Source organism: Podarcis cretensis, assembly GCF_951804945.1.
Source record: "Podarcis cretensis genome assembly, chromosome: 10".
Classification (NCBI taxonomy): domain Eukaryota; kingdom Metazoa; phylum Chordata; class Lepidosauria; order Squamata; family Lacertidae; genus Podarcis; species Podarcis cretensis.
In genome coordinates, this window is record NC_137179.1 from 4,946,628 (window position 1) to 4,965,472 (window position 18,845).

At 45.8% G+C, this 18,845-nt stretch overlaps 1 protein-coding gene across 1 annotated transcript in view; it reads left to right on the plus strand.

Moving 5' to 3' along the window:
- Nucleotides 1-7,961: 7,961 nt before the first annotated feature.
- SMO (smoothened, frizzled class receptor) overlaps nucleotides 7,962-18,845 on the plus strand; it is a 34,050-nt gene continuing 23,166 nt past the window's right edge. The window contains exon 1 of the mRNA XM_079992397.1: nucleotides 7,962-8,753. Coding sequence (XP_079848523.1) covers nucleotides 8,480-8,753 — 274 coding nt within the window. The 5' untranslated portion in view covers nucleotides 7,962-8,479. The remainder of the gene's footprint in view (nucleotides 8,754-18,845) is intronic.

An 18,845-nucleotide genomic window follows, 5' to 3' on the forward strand; every position in this document is an offset into this window, starting at 1 on the left:
TTGGATAAATTAACTGGAAGGATTCGAAACCTGCGGGACAAGAGATTCTTAGAAGACTGGAGTAAATATACGAACTATTTGAAAAGTAATAGTAATGAACAGATTACGCTAGCAGGACTGCAAAAAATTTTGTAAGGAGAACTATATGAAATATTGCAAGAAAGACTATGAGGAGAATTATTAGTTGATGATAATTAAGAGTATTAGATATATTAGGAAATGCAGAATAAGTGATAAAGAACGGAAAATCATCAGAGGTGTGGATGGAAGTCTAAAACAATGTATAAGAAGTTATGTTATGTGCTTGTTGGAAATTATATATTAAAAAAAAACAAACAAATAATAATATAAAAATAATAATAAAACCGTTAAACATACATACACAGGTAAAACGCTCGCAAAGACCATTTCAAACCCAGTAGAGATAGCAGCTGGGGTATTTAAAAAAATTATCCTTGGCAAAAGTGGCTTGTTCAAGATCGAAAGGATAGTGGCTCAAGAGTGAGAAAAGGGGTTAGGAAGGGAGCGTTAATGCGAATGGCGCAGGATTTCTCTTTCAGAAATCTCACATGGGGAAAATATCACCCGGTGCCCAGGGTGCTTCTGCATCGGGGTTTATTGTGTGATGGGGGTTCATCATGCAAGCAACTCTTTAAGAGAGTCCCAATGGTGTCCCAAAACCCAGCCTGTATTTTCCTTATTCCAGGCAAAAACCAAAATACTGTAAGCTGTGAACCCGGGTTCACTGCCTAGCAAATGTTCTTCTTCATTCCTTACCTCTCTCGCCCTGACCTAGCCACTGTGATCCACGTGACGGTCACCTCCAGACTGGATTATTGTAACTCGCTCTACGTGGGGCTGCCCTTGAGACTGACCCAGAAACTCCAGCGGGTGCAGAATGCTGCAGCGAGACTCCTTACGGGGTCTTCGCTGCGAGATCACATTCACCCGGTGCTATACCAGCTGCACTGGCTCCCGGTGGAGTACAGGATCAGGTTTAAGGTGCTGGTTCTAACCTTCAAAGCCCTATACGGCCTAGGACCCTCGTACCTACGGGACCGCCTCTCCTGGTATGCCCCACAGAGGAACTTACGGTCTTCAAATAAAAACATCTTGAAGGTCCCAGGCCACAGAGAAGTTAGGCTGGCCTCAACTAGAGCCAGGGCTTTTTTGGCTGTGGCCCCAATGTGGTGGAACGCTCTGCCACAAGAGACTAGGGCAGTGCGGGACTTGACATCTTTCCGCAGGGCCTGCAAGACAGAGCTGTTCCACCAGGCCTTTGGCCAAGGCACAGTCTGACCCCCCTCCTTTGGCAATCTTTGCGGAGCTCTGGCCCAATGGCTGCCAGTGGCTTGAATTAATTAATTTTATAATGAATGATTTTAGAGTGTTGTTTATGCTGTACTTTTGTACTGTTTTATTGTTGTTAGCCGCCCTGAGCCCGGCTTCGGCTGGGGAGGGTGGGATATAAATAAAATTTATTATTATTATTATTATTATTATTATTATTATTATTATTCATTCTGGCTCAAGTGTATTCCCCCCTCCCAAAACCCCGGGACCCCAATTTTGGATTTCTGAGTAGCAGCCTTCCCACAACACACAATGCCCACACTTAAGGCATGTACAAGCAGTTATAATTCTGCTGACAACAGTGGACCACCAAGGTCTTAGCAATATAGGGAGCAGTGCACAACAGGAGTTTAGTCTGGATTAGAATATCCCATTTTCCCTGTGTGAAATAAATTTGTGACCTTAGGCCTTAACAGTCAGTCGGGAGGGGGGGACCCAATGAGTAGAGTTATTCCAGCCCCAACACGCAGAAGGCAGCAGAGCATGGTTCCTGTGGTTTTCCATTTCCTAGCCAATTAGAGTCTACGGTAGCTCTAAGCTTCCCCTCTGTTATCCAAGCTCAGGGTTGTAATTTTTTCTCAGTTTTATTGTTTTATCTTTTTGTAAACTGCTTTGAGGGACGCGGGTGGCGCTGTGGGTTAAACTCCTGAGCCTAGGACTTGCCGATCAGAAGGTCGGCGGTTCGAATCCCTGCAACGGGGTGAGCTCCCGTTGCTCGGTCCCTGCTCCTGCCAACCTAGCAGTTCGAAAGCACGTCAAAGTGCAAGTAGATAAATAGGTACCGCTCTGGTGGGGAGGTAAACGGCGTTTCCATGCGCTGCTCTGGTTCACCAGAAGCGGCTTAGTCATGCTGGCCACATGACCCGGAAGCTGTATGCTGGCTCCCTTGGCCAGTAAAGCGAGATGAGCGCCACAACCCCAGAGTCGGCCTCGACTGGACCTAATGGTCAGGGGTCCCTTTACCTTTTAAACTTCTTTGAGGGTTGTTGTTTTTACAATCAAGCAGTGTATAAATCTTATGAAATAAATAAACAACATCCCGTTAGGATAACTTTGGTGTGTTATATGTGGGACTCCCCTCGTTCCAGCTGCTTGAGGCACCTGGCCTCCTTCAACCCCTCCAGCAAAGAATCAGACCACACATTGAAGTAAGTTTAAAGTATACTTTACTTACAGTCATGCATTGCCCTTAGCAACAATGATAAAATGCAGGCAAAGGTTTTTAGTTGGGGGGAAACCCCAGCAAGGGCAGCCTCAGACACATGTTTCAGGCAGAGGGATATGTTCAGGCATGTTTGCCTCCGTTGTTTGTAGCATGAATGGAGAGAGCGAGAGAGAGAAACAGAACAGGAAACAAGCCTTACTTCCTCTTAGGAGAAGGGTGTGTGTGATATAACTGAGACTACGCTAGCAATTTAGAACTCTGTGGTCCTTAACCCCTTCACATACTAATTAGCAGTTAGGTTTGACTTCAAATTTCCCACAGAAACCCGGTGCTGGGTTTGAGAAACTCTGCTTTGGTCTGGTCCAGCAGGGCTGTTCTTATGTTCCTGCCTTATCTTACAGGTGATGGTTGAGATGTCTCTTTCAGAAACGGGTTACTTTTGCTTTCCAGATGTTGAGGGAATTGTTCAGCCTTCTCCAATCTGATGCCCGTCCAGATGTTTTGGATTTTAACTCCCATCAGCCGCAGCCAGTACAGCCATGCTAGCAGAGGCTGTTGGGTTTGGCAGCCCAAAACATCCATAGGGCAGATGCTAGAGTAGATTGCCAACACTGCTATGCCTAGCATGTGAAATTTGTAGAAATACGTAGCTGATTACCATTGGAGACTTTAGGTTGTGATTGGACAAATCTCCATACTTCCAGCGGAAGGAGTTTTCTTAAATAGAGACAGCACCTTCCACCAAAATGAAGGAGTCTTTGGATCCAAACTGAAATGTTGGCCCAACTTTGCTCTGATCCAGGAAGTCATGTCTAATATTCCTGCAAATTATATTCCTTTGTTGTTGTTTAGTCGTTTATCGTGTCCGACTCTTTGTGACCCCTGGACCAGAGCACGCCAGGCCCTCCTGTCTTCCACTGCCTCCCGCAGTTTGGTCAAACTCATGCTGGTAGCTTCGAGAACACTGTCCCACCATCTCGTCCTCTGTCGTCCCCTTCTCCTTGTGCCCTCCATCTTTCCCAACATCAGGGTCTTTTCCAGGGAGTCTTCTCTTCTCACGAGGTGGCCAAAGTCTTGGAGCCTCAGCTTCAGGACCTGTCCTTCCAGTGAACACTCAGGGCTTTTTTTCATTCAGAATGGAGAGGTTTGATCTTCTTGCAGTCCATGGGACTCTCAAGAGTCTCCTCCAACACCAGAATTCAAAAGCATCCATTCTTCGGCCATCAGCCTTCTTTATGGTCCAGCTCTCACTTCCATACATCACTACTGGGAAAATCATAGCTTTAACTATACGGACCTTTGTTGGCAAGGTGATGTCTCTGCTTTTTAAGATGCTGTCTAGGTTTGTCATTGCTTTTCTCCAAGGAAGCAGGCGTCTTTTAATTTTGTGACTGCTGTCACCATCTGCAGTGATCATGGAGCCCAAGAAAGTAAAGTCTCTCACTGCCTCCATTTCTTCCCCTTCTATTTGCCAGGAGGTGATGGGCCCAGTGGCCATGATCTCCGTTTTTTTGATGTTGAGCTTCAGACCATATTTTGCGCTCTCCTCTTTCACCCTCATTAAAAGGTTCTTTAATTCCTCCTCACTTTCTGCCATCAAGGTTGTGTGATCTGCATATCTGAGGTTGTTGATATTTCTTCCAGCAATCTTAATTCCGGCTAGGGATTCATCCAGCCCAGCCTTTCGCATTATGAATTCCCTTAATGAATTTCGCATGATGAATTCCCTTAACGTTCAGCAAAAACGAATAAGATTTCAGATGCTCGAGTGTCATTCTTGCATGGCCGGAGAGTGAATCAGATATAATCCAGCACTATCAGTCATTTATAATCTGCATATCTCTGATTTGTTTCCTGGCAAAGGAGCTAATTAAATACAGGAGTTATTAGAATAACATTACTGAAACAGTGCATTTGTTTGAAGGAAAGCTTTTAGTAACGTTTTAATTAATCAGTGATTTATTTCACCAAGGTCCTGGGTTTTGAAACTTGGTTGGTAGTGTTGCAGTTGTGTACAGTAATCACGTTTCCTTTTTATTTTTTATATTTTAATTTGTGAACAGTCTAGAATGATTTTTTTTTTTTGGTATTGCTAACTAAAGGTCAGCTAAAGGAACTTAGCCTAAGCTGCTGGTCTCTGAAATCTACAAATAAAAGTATCCACATTGTGCCACCTTAAAGACAATAAAGTTCTGACCTGCATCAAATTTACCATGTACAAAAGGCAGTTCCTTAGGTTCCTTTGAGGTACAGATGTAATGCATTGTTTTTTTAAATGACAATCATATTCAAATTGAAGTGTAATGTACAGGATATGTTTAGGACTGGGTTTAATAGAGTTAAGAATGGGTGACTTTATTTATGTATGCCATTATAGCTGCGAGAATGTTGATTGCACAAAATTGGAAGACTGGAGAAATACCATCTAAAGAACAATGGCAAGAGACGTTGATGAACTATCCAGAACTCGCAAAAAATGACAGACAGGCTAAGAGAAAAAGACAACGGAGACTTTGAAAAAGATTGGAAACCATTTATATTATATTTGCAGAAACAAAGAAAGTCTATAGACTTGATGGCAGGATTTAAACATTCACATCATTAGTATTAGAAAATGTGTAGAAGGTAGAGAAATAATATGGTGTATTTATTTTCATCTTGATGTTTGTAGGTTAGATGTTATTGTATAAATATATTATTAGTATTTTTTTCTTTTAGAAGGTAGCAAGGTGAGTGAAAGAAGAAACAAACCAGAAGCGGAAGTTGGGGGAAGCCCAGGAGGGGAGGGAGGGAGGAATGCATAGTAAATGTTATGGATATGAGATGTATGTAATGAATGAAAAAGAAATCTGAATAATATTTTTTAATGGGTTGAGGGGTGTTTTGTTTATGTATAGGAGATTATTTGAAATTGCTTGTAAGCTGCTTTGAATTATGTTTTTCTTTTAAAAAGTCAGTATATAGTTTGTATGAAATAAACAGCACATAGATGTGGCAGGCATCCACAGGGGCTTAACTGCAGGGGGTTGGACTGGATGACCCTGAGGGTCCCTTCCAAGTCTACAATTCTGTGATTCTGACTCTGGTTGAAAATGTGCCGGTTTCCCTTCTCTGTGAGATATTTAGCTACGAGGCGAGTTTGTTTTCTGCAATCATCTGACTGTGTGATGTGTTAGTTTCATTGTTGTTTTCTATGTAATAATAATAATAATAATAATAATAATAATAATAATAATAATTTATTCTTTGTACCCCGCCCATCTGGCTGGGTTTCCCCAGCCACTCTGGGTGACTTCCACAAAGACCAAAAATACACTAATATGTCATACATTAAAAACTTCCCTGAACAGGGCTGCCTTCAGATGTCTTCTGAAAGTCAGGTAGTTGTTTATCTCTTTGACATCTGCTGGGAGGGCGTTCCACAGGGCGGGCGCCACCACCGAGAAGGCCCTCTGCTTGGTTCCCTGTAACCTGGCTTCTCGCAGGGAGGGAACCGCCAGAAGGCCCTCAGCACTGGACCTCAGCATCCGGGCAGAATGATGGGGATGGAGACGCTCCTTCAGGTATACTGGACCAAGGCCATTGTGCTCGGAAATGTACTGGGAGCCAGGGTAGGTCTTTCAAGACCAGTGTTATGTGGTCTCAGCGGTCGCTCCCAGTCACCAGTTTAGCTGCCGCGTTCTGGATTAGTTTTAGTTTCCGGCTCACCTTCAAAGGTAGCCCCACGTAGAGTGCATTGCAGTAGTCCAAGCGGGAGTCCATTGCAGTAGTCCAAGTGGGAGAATCGGTTATATTGGTGGGTTATTATTGATTGATTGAATTTATATACCGCCCTATACCTACAGGTAGAGCATTTGTTAACTTGGAAGTTTTCATGTCTATTTGAAAACAATTCCCTTTAATGAAATTCACTTTTTTATTATTTATGTACGCTACAACAGCGGCAAGAGTCTTGATAGCACAAGGTTGGAAGAATGAGGAAACCCCAACAAAGGAACAGCGGCAAGAGAAATTGACGAACTACGCAGAACTGGCCAAATTGACATACAAATTTCGAGACAAGGACAACTGTGACTTCATGGAGGAATGGGAACTTTATACAAACTATTTAAAAAAACAACGAAATGAATTGGACTCCTTGGCAGGTTTTGAATAAACATAACACAAATTTAATGTTGATAACATTTTAGACAGATAATGTAATGTAAGCAAATAAATAATACCTCTGTCCTGACTCTCATAACAACAGAGAGGCCAATCTGTTGTTTCAATTCACCACGTATGAAATAAATACAAGTCTATCCAACTAACTTTTTACATAGAGTAGACCCATTGAAGTCAACAGACCTAAGTGGTCCACATTCACTAATTTCAGTGGGTCTCCTCTTAGGATGATTTAACGCTGGTTGCAGCAACCCACTGTTTGTTGTGGGTTTTATTTTGTTTTTTTAAAAAACTGAACGAATAATAATATCAATTAATTATATTTCTATTCCATTGGCTCATGGGGGGGGGGGCCTGTAGTCAGGGACGGATTTCGGTTTGATGAGACCCTAAGCTACAAAAGGTAATGGGGCCCTTTTTATGTCCAGCTGTCCTTTGTCAACAAATTGTCGCTGTTTTTTGTGTTGAATATATACTATATGGTAATTTATGGACCCAATAGGTATCTCAAGCCATTTGTTGCCATGCAGAATGTGGGCACCCTATATATAGAAAGGAACAAACCAGGGATATTTTAGGGATCAGGCTATCAGGCGGGACTCCTGACTTACATCATAGCAGCTTACACAACACAAAACACTGTTGCTGTACGTAGCTTTTATTTTATTGGTTTTTCATCTTCTATTTTGGAAATGTACATCCAGTTTTTCCCCCTTTAATTTTTCTGGGGGGCCCCACTCTTCTGGGGCCCTAAACTAGAGCTTGTTTAGCTTATACGTAAATCTGGCACTGGCTGTAATCCAGAACTTTTAGAAGGCACCCGGTTGGCACCGGCTGCCTCGGATAACCCAGCCGGCTCCTTAAAATCTGCGCTGCCCTCCCCACAGATCCGTCGCTCGGTCACGCTAGACCAGTGTTTCCCAACCTTGGGCCTCCAGCTGTTTTCGGACTACAATTCCCATCATCCCTGACCACTGGTCTTGCTAGCTAAGGTTGATGTGAGTTGTAGTCCAAAAACAGCTGGAGGCCCAAGGTTGGGAAACACTGCAGACAGTGACCGACGGACACGTAACTTTTTTTTCTCCCAGGGCGCGTCAGGAGGAGGCGGAAAGTTTTGGGTTTTCCTGTGTTTTTTGGGGAGGGGGAGCGAGGCAGCAGCTCTCCACCCACGGGGCTCCCTGCTTTTTTCTCTCTGGGCTCCCCAAGTTTTTTGTGGGGGGTCTGATCTCTCTCCCTCCCTCTCCCTCTCCTCGGTCTTCTTCGTTCGCTCGCTTTCTCTTGGCGTCTCCTTCCCCCGCTGCGCTTCCATCGCGGAGGCAGAAGGGGGAGGCGGAGAGCCCGGGCTCCTCTCCCTCTTTTGGGCTCCCTCCCCCGGCCCCGCATTCTTGAGAAAGGAGCAAAAGCAACAAAGAAGCCCGAGGAGGAGGAGGAGGAGGAGCAGGAGGAGCGGGCGGCGGCGGCGGCGGCGGGAGGAACTGCCGCAAGAGGCGGCCAAAACTTGGCAACGCTTTTCTTCTGCTTGGGAACTTTTTGGCCAAAGTCCGTGCCAAGTTTTTTCTTTCTCCCGCTCCTTCCTGACTTTTTTGGGGGACGGAAAAAGCATCCCGGGGGCTGCCTTGGCCGAGGGGGCGGCTCTCTGGATCATGGCCTTCGGTGGGGCCCAGGCCCGGGCCGAGGCGACGCCGCTGCTGCCCGGCCCGCGACTCCCGGGACGAGGCGCCTTGCGCGCGGAGCCCCGTGCGCCCTAGGCGCACGGCCGGGGAAACCCGAGGAGGCGCAGGCGGCGCGGGCGCTCCCATGGCCCGTTTAGGGCTGGTCCGGTGGCTGCTTTGGGGGCTGCTGGGCGTGGGGCTGGGCGCCCCGGACGGCGGGGCGGCGGGCTCGAGGCTCAACGGGAGCGCGGTGCCGTCGGGCCGGGGCGAGGAGCGGTGCAAGCGCGCGGCGCCATGCGAGGCGCTCCAGGAAAGCGTGTGCCTGGGCTCTCCGCTGCCCTACGCCGCCACCTCCACCCTTCTGGCCGGGGACTCCAGCTCGCAAGAGGAGGCGCACGACAAGCTGCTCCTGTGGTCCGGTAAGGGGGCTGCTGGATGGGAGTTGGGGACCCCCGCGACCGTGGCTGACATGCAGCGTGCGGAAATGTGTGGGTGCCTGGCCCTCCATACAGTGATACCTCGGGTTAAGTATTCAATTCGTTCCGGAGCTCCGTTCTTAACCTGAAACTGTTCTGAACCTGAAGCACCACTTTAGCTAATGGAGCCTCCTGCTGCCGCTGGAGCACAATTTCTGTTCTCATCCTAAAGCAAAGTCCTTAACGCAAGGTACTATTTCTGGGTTAGCGGAGTCTGTAACCTGAAGGGTCTGTAACCCAAGGTACCCCTGTATAGCAGCAGTTAAACATATATAATTTAAATCTTAACTACTAAAATATAACCTGAAATTGTCATTCAAGGCCTTAGGGAACGAGCTGTGCTACCATAATGCTACCAAAAAGTTTTATGGCAGTCGCACAGAATTTGGCCAACCTAACAGAAAAGCTTCTGGACTTTTAACAAAAGATGTCTTAAACATTCTTTTCATTTCATTGTACAGTGGTACCTCGGGTTAAGAACTTAATTCATTCCAGAGGTGCGTTGTTAACCTGAAACTGTTCTCCACCTGAAGCACCACTTTAGCTAATGGGGCCTCCTGCTGCTGCCGCGCCGCCAGAGCCCGATTTCTGTTCTTATCCTGAAGCAAAGTTCTTAACCCAAGGTATTATTTCTGGGTTAGCGGAGTCTGTAAGCTGAAGCGTATGTAACCTGAAGCATATGTAACCCGAGGTACCACTGTAATAATAATAATAATAATAATTTTTATTTATACCCCACGCTCCCCAGCCAAGGCCAGGCTCAGGGCGGCTAACAAGCAATAATAAAACAAGTTGAATGAATACAACAAGATTAAAAGTCAGCATTAAAATATTGAAACATTAAAATGCAGCCTCATCACAGGAGGAGAAAGGAAAAAGAAAGAGGGGGAGGGAATCAAATTGGCTCCAAGCCAAAGGCCAGGCGGAACAACTCTGTCTTACAGGCCCTGCAGAAAGATATCAGATCCTGCAGGGCCCTGGCCTGAGAGAGAGTGTTCCACCAAGTCGGGGCCAGTTTTGAAAAGGCCCTGGCTCTGGTTGAGGCTAATCTGACTTCCTTAGGGCCTGGGACCACTAGGGTTTTGCTATTTATGGACCTTAAGGTCCTCCATGGGGCATACCAGGAGAGGCGGTCCTATAGGTACGAGGGTCCTAAGCTGTGAGGTACGAGGTCCCATCGGTACGAGGGTCCTAATCCCTCCATGGGGGGTTTTGTGCTTGCTCTTGCACCCAGGGCCCCAGGGAGTTGGCACCCAAGACGCCGGGGTGTAGGGTTGTCACCTCGGTTCTGGCAAAATACAGGACGGGGCGGTTGGGGGACGATTTCCTCGGCCCAACAAATCTGGTTCTATAGTGAACTTTAGAGCAATGCACTGCGATCTTTTGCAGCCTGCCAGAATGGCCGCTCCGGAATCGCCCACACATACACATGAATTGGTACATCTGCCTGTGGTTGGCAACCCATAGCTGGAAGACCTCTATGGAAGACCTTCCACACATCGTTTAAGCACATGCATTTGGAGAGGGTCCCTAGCTTGGCAGAGAGGGAGGAAGGTGGAGGGCACCTGAAATAATCATCATTTTTTATAACAATAATTTATTATTTGTACCCTGCCCGTCTGGCTGGGTTTCCCCAGCAACTCTGGGCAGCTTCCAACAAAGAATAAAAATACAATAAAATGTCACACATTAAAAACTTCCCTGAACAGGGCTGCCTTCAGATGTCTTTTAAATGTCAGGTAGTTGTTTATTTCCTTGACATCTGCTGGGAGGGCATTCCACAGGGCGGGTGCCACCACTGAGAAGGCCCTCTGCCTGGATCCCTGTAGCTTTGCTTCTCGCAGCGAGGGAACCACCAGAAGGCCCTCAGCGCTGGACCTCAGTGTCTGGGCAGGACAAAGGGGGGTGGAGACGCTCCTTCAGGTCTACTGGGCCGAGGCTGTTTAGGGCTTTAAAGGTCAGCACCAACACTTTGAATTGTGCTTGGAAAACTGTCAACGCAGGACGTAGCCGTGGACATTGAAATACGGGACAATCCTGCATTATGCAGGACAGGTGGCAACCCCAGGCCCAAGAAAGAGCACTCTGGGGGGGGGGTCTGGGAAGGGGGGGCGTGGAAGGAGAGGCAGAGTCTGGGGAGCAGTTACCCATGCAGAAGATGGAGGTAAATAAATCTTGCTTCCCAGGCAGCAAGAGGGCCTTTGAGCATGTGCAGAGCGCACGTCCCAAGGCCCTACGCCTAGTAGGGTCTGCAGGGGGTGATTCAGGTCTGTGCAGGGATTTGTAGGGCACACATATTGCTCTCTGGGAGGGCTGTACACCTGCCAGGGGTGGTGTGTGGGCAGGTAAGAGCTGCATCCATCAAGGTAGTGGGCATATACCACAAGGTTGGAAATAATCTGCAGGCAGCAATCTCAGGCCTATGAAACAATGTGCAGGTTTCCTACACAGATAATAGTAGTAGTAGTAATAATAATAATAATACAGTGGTGCCCCGCAAGACGAATGCCTCGCAAGATGAAAAACCCGCTAGATGAAAGGGTTTTCCGTTTTTCGAGGCGCTTCGCAAGACGAATTTCCCTATGGGCTTGCTTCAGAAGACGGAAACGTCTTGCGAGTCTTGCGATTTTTTTCGCTCCCCCCCCTTTTTCTAAGCCGCTAATAGAGCTAATCCGCTAAGCTGTCAATGGGCTTGCTTCGCAAGACGAAAAAACCGCAAGACGAAGAGACTCGCGGAACAGATTCTTTTCGTCTTGCGAGGCACCACTGTAATAATAATAATTTTTATTTATACCCTGCCCTCCCCAGGGCTCAGGGCAGCTAACACCGGGTATAAAAACGATTAAAATACAACTTAAAAACAAGATTAAAATACAACATTAAAATGCAGCCTCATTTCAGCAGAAACTCAAATCAAAAACTTTTGGGGGATGAAAACATCAAATCTTCACCAAGGCCAACTATCCAGACTGGTCCTACGTGGGCCAGAAAAAAGCCAGGGAAGTCCCCAAATAGGAGTTCCATCGCAGAAGGAGAAAGGAAAAAGGAAAGAGGGGGAGGGGATCAAGTTGATTCCAAGCCAATGGAGAGATGTGCTCTCTGTGTAGGGATATATCTTGGTCTTCCCCACTGCGGACTATGGCTTCCATCAGGTTGACCACACTGGCTTGGGCTGATGGGAACTGGAGTCCAAGACATCTGCAGTGTGCAAGCTTTGTTGACTTGCTTGTTTGTTGCCGTTACAGTGGTGCCTCGCAAGACGAAATTAATTCGTTCCGCGAGTTGCTTCGTCTTGTGATTTTTTCGTCTTGTGAAGCGCAGATTCCCCGGGTATTAATGGTTTTACGAAAAAGGAAGCAAACCCGCAAGACGTTTTCGTCTTGCGAAGCAAGCCCATAGGGAAATTCGTCTTGCGAAGCACCTCGAAAAACGGAAAACCCTTTCGTCTAGCGAGTTTTTCGTCTTGCGAGGCATTCGTCTTGCGGGGCACCACTGTACATCCCACTGTTTTCTCCAAGGAAAAGACCGTTTTCCTCATTTAATCCCCAGAACACCCCTGTGAAGTAGGCTCAACTGAGAGATAGTGACTGGGCCCCAAAGTCACACTTGGTGAGCTTCATTGCCGACTGGCAGGATTTGAACCCTGGTCCCCCAGGTCCTAGTCTGACGCTCTAACCACTACACCACTTGGAAGAGGTGGAGCTGGCACTTTATTCCTGCGATTCCACAGTTGCCTTAAGCGTTTTCTGCTCACATTTTAATGGCTGGACTGTACTAGGTAGAACGAATGGATGGCTAAAGTACGCGGAGGGCACCAGGTTGGGAAAGGTTGTGCCTCTTAAAAACGGCATGGCAAACTGCTTTTGGGCAGGCTTCGCTGGAAAATGCAGTAGTTTGCGATATGCACAGCCAGCTGGCATTCTGGTTGCCTCACCTCAAAAACAGCATTGTACAGACAACCCCCACCCCTTTATTTGTGTTCAATATAGGCCTCGCAAACATGCATTGCACCTACTTACAGCACTTACAGCAGCTACTGTCCGTAATCAAAGCCTCTTCCCTTTAATAAATAAGAGATGTTATAAGAAATCCCGGGCTCCAAAGTAAGACCAGGAACAGATGCTCCATCCAGGTGTTGATGGACTCTCACCTTCCATCAGCCCCAGTTGGCAGTGACGTTGTTGTTGTTTGGTTGTTTAGTTGTGTCCGACTCTTCTTGACCCCCTGGACCAGAGCATGCCAGGCACTCCTGTCTTCCACTGCCTCCTGCAGTTTGGTGAAACTCATGTTCGTAGCTTCGAGAGCACTGTCCAACCATCTCGTCCTCTGTCGTCCCCTTCTCCTTGTGCCCTCCATCTTTCCCAACATCAGGGTCTTTTCCAGGGAGTCTTCTCTTCTCATGAGGTGGCCAAAGTCTTGGAGCCTCAGCTTCAGGATCTGTCCTTCCAGTGAGCACTCAGGGCTGATTTCCTTCAGAAGGGAGAGGTTGGATCTTCTTGCAGTCCATGGGACTCTCAAGAGTCTCCTTCAGCACCAAAATTCAAAAGCATCCATTCTTTGGCGATCAGCCTTCTTTATGGTCCACCTCTCACTTCCATACATCACTACTGGGAAAACCATAGCTTTTACTATACGGACCTTTGTTGGCAAGTTGATGTCTCTGCTTTTTAAGATGCTGTCTAGGTTTGTCATTGCTTTTCTCCCAAGAAGCAGGCGTCTTTTAATTTCGTGGCTGCTGTCACCGTCTGCAGTGATCATGGAGCCCAAGAAAGTAAAATCTCTCACTGCCTCCATTTCTTCCCCTTCTATTTGCTCATAGCTTCTCTGAGTTATTCAAGCCCCCCTTCGCAGTGATCCATGGAGGGCAGTAACATAGCAACACAGAAACAGGGTTATAGAGTTGGAAGCGACACCAAGGAATTGCAGCTGAAGAACCTCTGGCAAATGTGCCTCCAAACTCTGTTTGGAAACCTCCAATGGAGGAGAGTCCACCATCTTCCAAGGAAGTTCGTTCCACTGTCTTAATGGCTCTAACCTTCACAAAGTTCTTCCTAATGTTTAGTCGGAATCTCCTTTCTTGGAATTTGGATCCATTGGTTTGGGACCTCCCCACTGGAGCAACAGGAAACTACCGTATTTTTCGCTCCTTAAGACGCACCTGACCATAAGACGCACCTGGTTTTTAGAAGAGGAAAGCCCCGTTTTTTGGGGGGGATCAGCTCACAGTTGTGCAGCTTCTTTTGCAAAGGGGAAAAGCCCCAGTTTTTGGAGGATCAGCTCAAAGTTGTGCAGCTTCTTTTGCAAAAGTAGTTCAAAGCCTCTCTGATTTGTCGACATCCTTCTCGAAAGTTCAGCATCCATGGTATATGACACCGACAAAATTAGCAAAAATGTACAAGACATGTAATAAGTGTTGGAAATGTAAAGATAAAGAAGGTACTTTTTATCACATGTGGTGGGAATGTAAGAAAGTGAAAGACTTCTGGGAAAAGATATATAATGAATTGAAGAAGATTTTAAAATATACATTTATAAAGAAACCAGAAGTCTTTCTGTTAGGAATATTAGGAAATGAGATAAAAAGAAAGGACTGTAAATTTTTTCAATATGCAGTAACAGCAGCAAGAGTGCTACTGGCCCAGAAATGGAAACAACAGGAAATACCGACTGTGGAAGAATGGAGAATGAAACTGTTAGACTATGCGGAGCTAGATAAACTGACAGGGAAGATCAGATACTTAAGAGACCAAAAGTTCATCGAGGACTGGGGGAAATTTGTGGAATATCTGGAACATATAAGTGAGGGACAGATAACGCTAAAGGGATTTAAAGAAGCACTGTGAAAAAGTAAGAAGTATTGTCCAAAGGGAATAGAAAGAAAGATACAAACAATGTCAATATAAATTTGAGAAATGCGTAATATAAATAATAACAATGGATGATTTACAGAAAAGCTGAAGGAAGTCCAAAAAAAGAAATAAGTTGTGAAAAATTTGATGTGAAACTAATATGTTTTTTGTTTTTTCGATGTAAATCAATAAAAAATTATTTATTTTTTAAAAAAAGGAAGTTCAGCACCCAGGACTGCACACAGGGATTATATAACATAAGAACGGGCAGCTGGATTCCAGTGTGGAATACAAGTCAAACTGCTGCTTCCCATACTTTGGAAATGGTGCTTTTGTTAATGCAGCCTGAAAGCACACCAGTCTTGTGTGCAATTGTCTACAATCTCTAGCTCCTTTTTGCGTGCCAAGCCTGGTTCCTTACATCCTGTACAGTCATACCTCGGCTTACAGCTGCTTCAGGTTGCGTTTTTTCGGGTTTGTTGTTGTTGTTGTTGGGTTACTTCCAGGTTTTGGCAGTCGCGCATGCGCAGAAGCACCGAATCGCAACCCACGTGTGCGCAGACACGGGTTGCGGACGCTGCAGGTTGCGAATGTGCATCCTGCACGGATCATGTTCACAATCCGAGTGTCCACTGTACCTGTGAATTAAAAAAAAGTTCTGGCTACATGCAGAACTAATAATAATAATAATAATAATAATAATAATAATAATAATTTATTTATTTATACCTCGCCCATCTGGCTGGGCTTCCCCAGCCACTCTGGGCGGCTTCCAAAAAAAATATAAAAATACTGTAATACATCAAACAATAAAAGCTTCCCTAAACAGGGCTGCCTTCAGATGTCTTCTAAAAGTCTGGTAGTTGTTGTTTGCTTTGACATCTGGTGGGAGGGCGTTCCACAGGGAGGGAGCCACCACCGAGAAGGCCCTCTGCCTGGTTCCCTGTAACTTGGCTTCTCGCAGGGAGGGAACCGCCAGAAGACCCTTGGTGCTGGACCTCAGTGTCCGGGCTGGACGATGGGGGTGGAGACGCTCCTTCAGGAATACTGGACCAAGGCTTTGGTCTCTCTTCAATTTCAAGATTTCTATTTCCCAGACATATTTGCATAATTCCAGGCCCTCCCCCCCACACTTCCAAAATGTACCAGTCCCTCCTCCAAGGAGTCAGAAAGTCCCAGACACAATTTGTGGATGTAGTCATGTCTCATCACAGGCTAACCTCCTGGCACAAACAGATCAGCTGTGCGCAGTCTCTGCCCTTAGACATCTTGAGGTGAGATGTTTTGAACATTCCTCCTTCAAAATAGGCATGGTGGTTCAACTGTAGTATTTATGGAACAGAACAGGGAACATCCAAAGTCTCCCCAAATGACTTTTGAAAGGGCATGTATTGCGAAAGTTTGTTTAAGCTGTTTCTTCTTACGTGGAGGATCTTTGCAAATGGCTTGCGTTTTGCTTTTTGTTTTCAGCTTCTATTGATCTTTTTTCTCAAGAGTAAGAAAAAGGATCCGGTCATAGAAGGGGCACAAAATAAGCCAATAATTTCCTGTTGATCCCACACAGATATATCTTCTCTCTCTCTCTCTGCAAGTACTTGGGCATCTGTTATACTGGTCATGCCCCTTATGTTTGAAAACTTCCAGGGTTTGAAAACTTCCTGTGAAGGGAAGATTACCACCTTCCAAGGTCATGTTTAATGTTTAATAGATTATTGTATTTTAATATTCTGTTGGAAGCCACCCAGAGTGGCTGGGGAAACCCATCATCATCATTTTTAATTTGTATACCGCCTTTCTATCTTATAATACTCAAGGCGGTTGAAGCTGAAGAAACAAAAAATGTACATCTTATAACAATCTAATGCAATACAAAAATGTGATAATAAAACATAACTTTAAAATAGGCAACCTCCATCAAAAAGCAACATTCAACAATCAATAGAATAGTATAAAATAATAATATCAACATATAAAAGTTAAACAGAAATCCACTCAACAGTTACAATAATATCTAAACTATAATCAATAAAACAACGGCAAGCCACAGTACATAAAACATAGAATCATAGAGTTGGAAGAGACCACAAGGGCCATCGAGTCCAACCCCCTGCCAAGCAGGAAACACCATCAGAGCACTCCTGACATATGGTTGTCAAGCCTCTGCTTAAAGACCTCCAAAGAAGGAGACTCCACCACACTCCTTGGCAGCAAATTCCACTGTCAAACAGCTCTTACTGTCAGGAAGTTCTTCCTAATATTTAGGTGGAATCTTCTTTCTTGTAGTTTGGATCCATTGCTCCGTGTCCGCTTCTCTGGAGCAGCAGAAAACAACCTTTCTCCCTCCTCTATGTGACATCCTTTTATATATTTGAACATGGCTATCATATCACCCCTTAACCTCCTCTTCTCCAGGCTAAACATGCCCAGCTCCCTTAGCCGTTCCTCATAAGGCATCGTTTCCAGGCCTTTGACCATTTTGGTTGCCCTCCTCTGGACACGTTCCAGTTTGTCAGTGTCCTTCTTGAACTGTGGTGCCCAGAACTGGACACAGTACTCCAGGTGAGGTCTGACCAGAGCAGAATACAGTGGCACTATTACTTCCCTTGATCTAGATGCTATACTGCTATTGATGCAGCCCAGAATTGCATTGGCGTTTTTAGCTGCCGCGTCACACTCAATACACATTGAGAAGCAGAGGTTAGAGCAAGGCAGGTGGAAGGAGGCCTTGCCTTATGGAGTCTCCCCCCTCACAGTTCTTCCTCGAGGCACAGCTCCCTTATGATGAGCGGGGTATAAATAATAAATTGTTGTTGTTGTTGTTGTTGTTATTAATATTATTATTATTATCAATTCCACTGTTGAACAGCTCCTTTCTTGTAAGTTGAAGCCATTGGTCCTACTCTCTGGAGCAGGAGAAAACTAGCTTGCTCCATCTTCCAAGGGACAGCCCTTAAGATATTGGAAGATGGCTCTCGTATCTCCTCCCGGTCTCCTCTTTTCCAGGCTAAATTTACCCCTGCTCCTTCAACCGTTCCTCATCAGGCTTGGTTTCCAGACTCTTGATCATCTTGGTCGCCCTCCTCTGCATACCTCCCACTTTGTCAATATCCTTCTGGGACTGAGGTGCCTCTTAAGTTACGCTCTTGCCCAACAGCTCACAGCCTCAGCTACCTTGGATCTTGGCCATCGGCGGACCTGCAACTTTTCTGTGTTCAAATGCTCACCGTGTTTTGAGTAGCCGATCAGCTAGCTTGCCAACTCTGTTACTTTTATAACTTTTAAAGCACGTGCATTTTAGCAAGTTACAGGGAACCAGGCAGAGGGCCTTCTCGGTGGTGGCACCCGCCTTATGGAACGCCCACCCACCAGACTTCAAAGAGAAAAACAACTACCAGACTTTTAGAAGACATCTGAAGGCAGCCCTGTTTAGGGAAGCTTTTAATGTTTAAGAGAGTATTATATTTTAATCTGTTGAAAGCTGCCCAGAGTGGCTGGGGAAACCCAGCCAGAAGGGCAGGGTTGTTGTTGTTGTTGTTGTTTAGTTGTTTAGTCGTGTCCAACTCTTTGTGACCCCCTGGACCAGAGCACGCCAGGCACTCCTGTCTTCCACTGCCTCCCGCTCTTTGGTCAAACTCATGCTGGTCCAACCATCTTGTCCTCCGTCGTCCCCTTCTCCTTGTGCCCTCCATCTTTCCCAACATCTGGTCTTTTCCAGGGAGTCTTCTCTTCTCATGAGGTGGCCAAAGTATTGGAGCCTCGGCTTCAGGATCTGTCCTTCCAGTGAGCACTCAGGGCTGATTTCCTTCAGAATGGAGAGGTTTGATCTTCTCGCAGTCCATGGGACTCTCCAGAGTCTCCTCCAGCACCAGAATTCAAAAGCATCAATTCTTTGGCGATCAGCCTTCTTGATGGTCCAGCTCTCACTTCCATACATCACTACTGAGAAAACCATGGCTTTAACTATACGGACCTTTGTGGGCGGGCGGAGTATGAATGATAATTATTATTATTATTATTATTATTATTATTATTACTGTTGTTGTTGTTATTATTGTTGTTGTTATTGTTATTATTGTTATTATTGTTATTATTGTTATTGCAGGTTCCAGGCCCCCATGGCTTCTGGAGAAAGAAGCTTTTATATATTTGTTAAGGGGACAGGGATTGCCAATAACAGATGTCGAGG